Source organism: Orycteropus afer, unplaced genomic scaffold (genome assembly GCF_000298275.1).
Source record: "Orycteropus afer afer isolate SDZICR_OR568_19922 unplaced genomic scaffold, OryAfe1.0 scaffold00006, whole genome shotgun sequence".
Lineage (NCBI taxonomy): Eukaryota > Metazoa > Chordata > Mammalia > Tubulidentata > Orycteropodidae > Orycteropus > Orycteropus afer.
This window is the reverse complement of record NW_006921593.1, coordinates 15944664-15947571: the sequence shown is the minus strand read 5'-3', so window position 1 is coordinate 15947571 and position 2908 is coordinate 15944664. Positions and strand designations below refer to the sequence as shown.

At 64.6% G+C, this 2908-nt stretch overlaps 1 protein-coding gene across 1 annotated transcript in view; it reads right to left on the bottom strand.

Annotated features, from left to right (window-relative positions):
* Window positions 1-392: 392 nt before the first annotated feature.
* Window positions 393-2908, bottom strand: part of MICALL2 (MICAL like 2) — a 28948-nt gene continuing 26432 nt past the window's right edge. The window contains exons 14-17 of the mRNA XM_042781090.1: window positions 2426-2499; window positions 1287-1401; window positions 780-826; window positions 393-484 (exon numbers count right to left, since the gene is read on the bottom strand). Of these exons, the coding sequence (XP_042637024.1) occupies window positions 393-484; window positions 780-826; window positions 1287-1401; window positions 2426-2499 (328 nt within the window). The remainder of the gene's footprint in view (window positions 485-779; window positions 827-1286; window positions 1402-2425; window positions 2500-2908) is intronic.

The following is a 2908-nucleotide window of genomic DNA, read 5'->3' as shown; positions in this document are numbered from 1 at the left end:
TGTCACCTGGAGGTGGCCCTGGCCCAGGAGGTGGCACTTACAGCTCTCAGTCCCCAGGGACATGGCACCCCCATGGTCAGTGGCTGGGGACACGCAGCCTGCACTTCAGTTTGCCACAGCCCTCCATCTCCTGGGAGTGCAGCCAGGCTGGGAAACGCCCAATGCCCACGCCGTTGTGACCAGGCAAAGCCCAGCTGGTCAGTGCTGGGCCCCTGGCCACCGAGCACATCTGTGCGGGACTGTGGGGACACGTGCGGATGCCAGCAAGGGACACAGAGCAAGCATGGTCAGTGTCTTTATTGAGGCCGCCGGACCCCACAGGGTGGGTCCCTCCAGGTCCCCACCCTGTGACCGTCCTCTCCTGGGCCCTGAGGAGGGTCCCCTGCAGCAGCTTACTCCGGGGTGCCTTTGCTCCTTGGGGCCCAGATACTGGACAACCGGAACCTGGACTTCTTCCTCTGGCTCCCTCCGCTTCTCTGGAGGTCTGGGGGCAGGTGGACCGTGAGGCTCCGCAAACCACCTCTCAGCCATCGCGCCAAATCTCCTTCTGGAACGTTCCTCCCTCTGCACCCCCCAGGCCAGCCCACACAGTGCCCGCAGGACGCCAGGTCCGGTGTGGCTCCCCAGATGGGCCCATGTGCACTGGGTGGTCGGGCTCCCTGCCCCGCGCCAGGGCTCTGCAGTGGCTGTTCCCAGGGCCTGACAGTCCCTACTCGGAGGCTGCCTCCACAGGTGGCCCCACCCGGCCCCCGGCCCCACCGCCCAGCCGCCCTCGGTACCCAGTTTTTGGATCATGTCCTGCAGCATCTGGTCCTCCTCTTGTTCCCTGGAGTGAGGGCAGAGGCAGCCGTGAGGGGGGTCCGTGGGCCTAGGGCCCTGCACACCCCCTCCCAAGCCACAGCCACCTGCCTGCTGGCCTCCCCTCCCCACACCAGCCACCGCCTCTGCACCTGCCCACCCCCATTGTTGACATGAGGAAGGGCCTGGGCAGACCCACCTCCTCACTCAGTCCCACATTCAACTGTGTGCCTGGCAGGTCCCTTAACTGGGTCTGGGGACAGGGACACTGGGGGTGGGGGTGTCCCACCCAACATAAAGGCAACATGGAATCCCTGAAGCATCTACAGCCCCACGTGGCTACCGGACTGGACCGTGCGGGTCCCACCTTCTGGAGGGTTCTGCTGGACGGTGCTGCCTGAGGGCCAGGGAACGCTTGGGCGGGGAGCGCCCATCACTGGAGACTGAGGGCCTGCCTGCTCTGCTGAGCTGGGGGCGGGGGGCCTCACCTGAGCCGGTCCTCGTCCAGGAAGTCGATAATGTCACTTCGGTCGTTCACCGTGCTCACGTACTGGTTCAGCAGCTTGTCCTCCCGCTCCCGGTCCCGGGGCGACTTCAGGGCCTCTGCAGGCGACAGCCAGGGCATCCGTGGGAGGACCCCGGGCCCAGGGACAAAACGTCCCCAGCTCGGTCAGTGTCAGATTCAAGGAGGGGTAGGGTCTTGGGAGCTCCTGGGACGGGGCCTGCAGCCTCTTCTCAGTAACACGGATGCAATGACCAATGGACTGACTGACTGAACAACCATCCAGAGAGTGAGCGCAGTGGGCCTGTCCCCCAGCCCACGTCACCCTCTGCCCAAATCCCTGCCCACTGTGGCTCTGGACACCACGATCCCGGGAACGGCAGAACAATGTGGCCCGGTCCCGCTCGTTGGCCTGCTCAGCCCCGTGGGCCCCAGTGCCTTCTGGGTGCCTTCCAACCAGGGGCCCTGCCAGCACCGCCGGGCCATGTTCTGTGTCCGTAATGTTCCCCTTGGCTAACTGCCAGCAGCAGGTCACCAGGCCTCTCTGGGAAGTCCACCTGAGCCTGAAAGCTCCCCGGGAACACCAGGGGACCCCCTGGAATCTGAAACGCCAGGAGCACAGCCCCCAGCATGACAACACAAGCCTCTGCAGTCCCACATGCTGACAGCAGCTGGGAGCAGCCCATGGTAAAGGTCACACGGGAGAGACTGAGGCTGGGAGTGCCACCCCCACTGCCCCCAGCCTCACAGCAGCGGGCCAGGTGTCAGAGCCCCGGCCCCAGGGGCGCTCAGTGAGCACCTGGCACGAGTGAACCCATCAGATATGCACAATAGCCGTATGGGGTAGGAGCTATTCACATCTGCACTTTATGGGGCATGAAACTCAGGCACAGAGAGGTTGAGCAACTGGGCCAAGGCCACACAGCACACAGCCAGGAAGCAGGAGAGCTGAGATTCAGACCCAGGGCCAACCATGGCTCCATCCATCCCTCTGAAGGGTAACTGCCCCTGGGCAGCCGGCAGCGAGGGGCACAGCGGGAGCTGGCCCTCTGCACCCCTGCTGGCATGAATGGGCCCAGCTGCTCTCCGGGCCAGGCTGGGGCGGGAGGGCAGGTAGCAGCTCACCAGGCTTGTTCATCAGTCGCCGCAACTCCTCCTCCAGGCCTAGCTGCTGCTGTTCCAGGCGCTGGTCCTTGGACCTGCCGGGTGGAGGGATGGCTGAGGAAGGTACCACGCCCCCTCCCCACCCCAAAGCCACACCCACCTATACATCAGCTCGGCTCCGCCCCATGGCCACACCCATTGTTCATCAGCTGACTCCGCCCCCCACACCCACTAGCACATCAGCTCCAGCTTGGCCCCCACAGCCACACCCACTTGTACATCAGCTGACTCCGCCCCCAGGCCACACCCATTCGTACATCAGCTGACTACCCCCGCAGCCACACCCACTTGTACATCAGCTGACTCCGCCTCCACAGCCACACCCACTTGTACATCAGCTCCAGCTCCACCCCCACAGCCACACCCACCTGCACATCAGCTCTGACTCCACCCCCATGGCCACAGCCACTTGTACATCAGCTGACTCCGCCCCCACAGCCACAC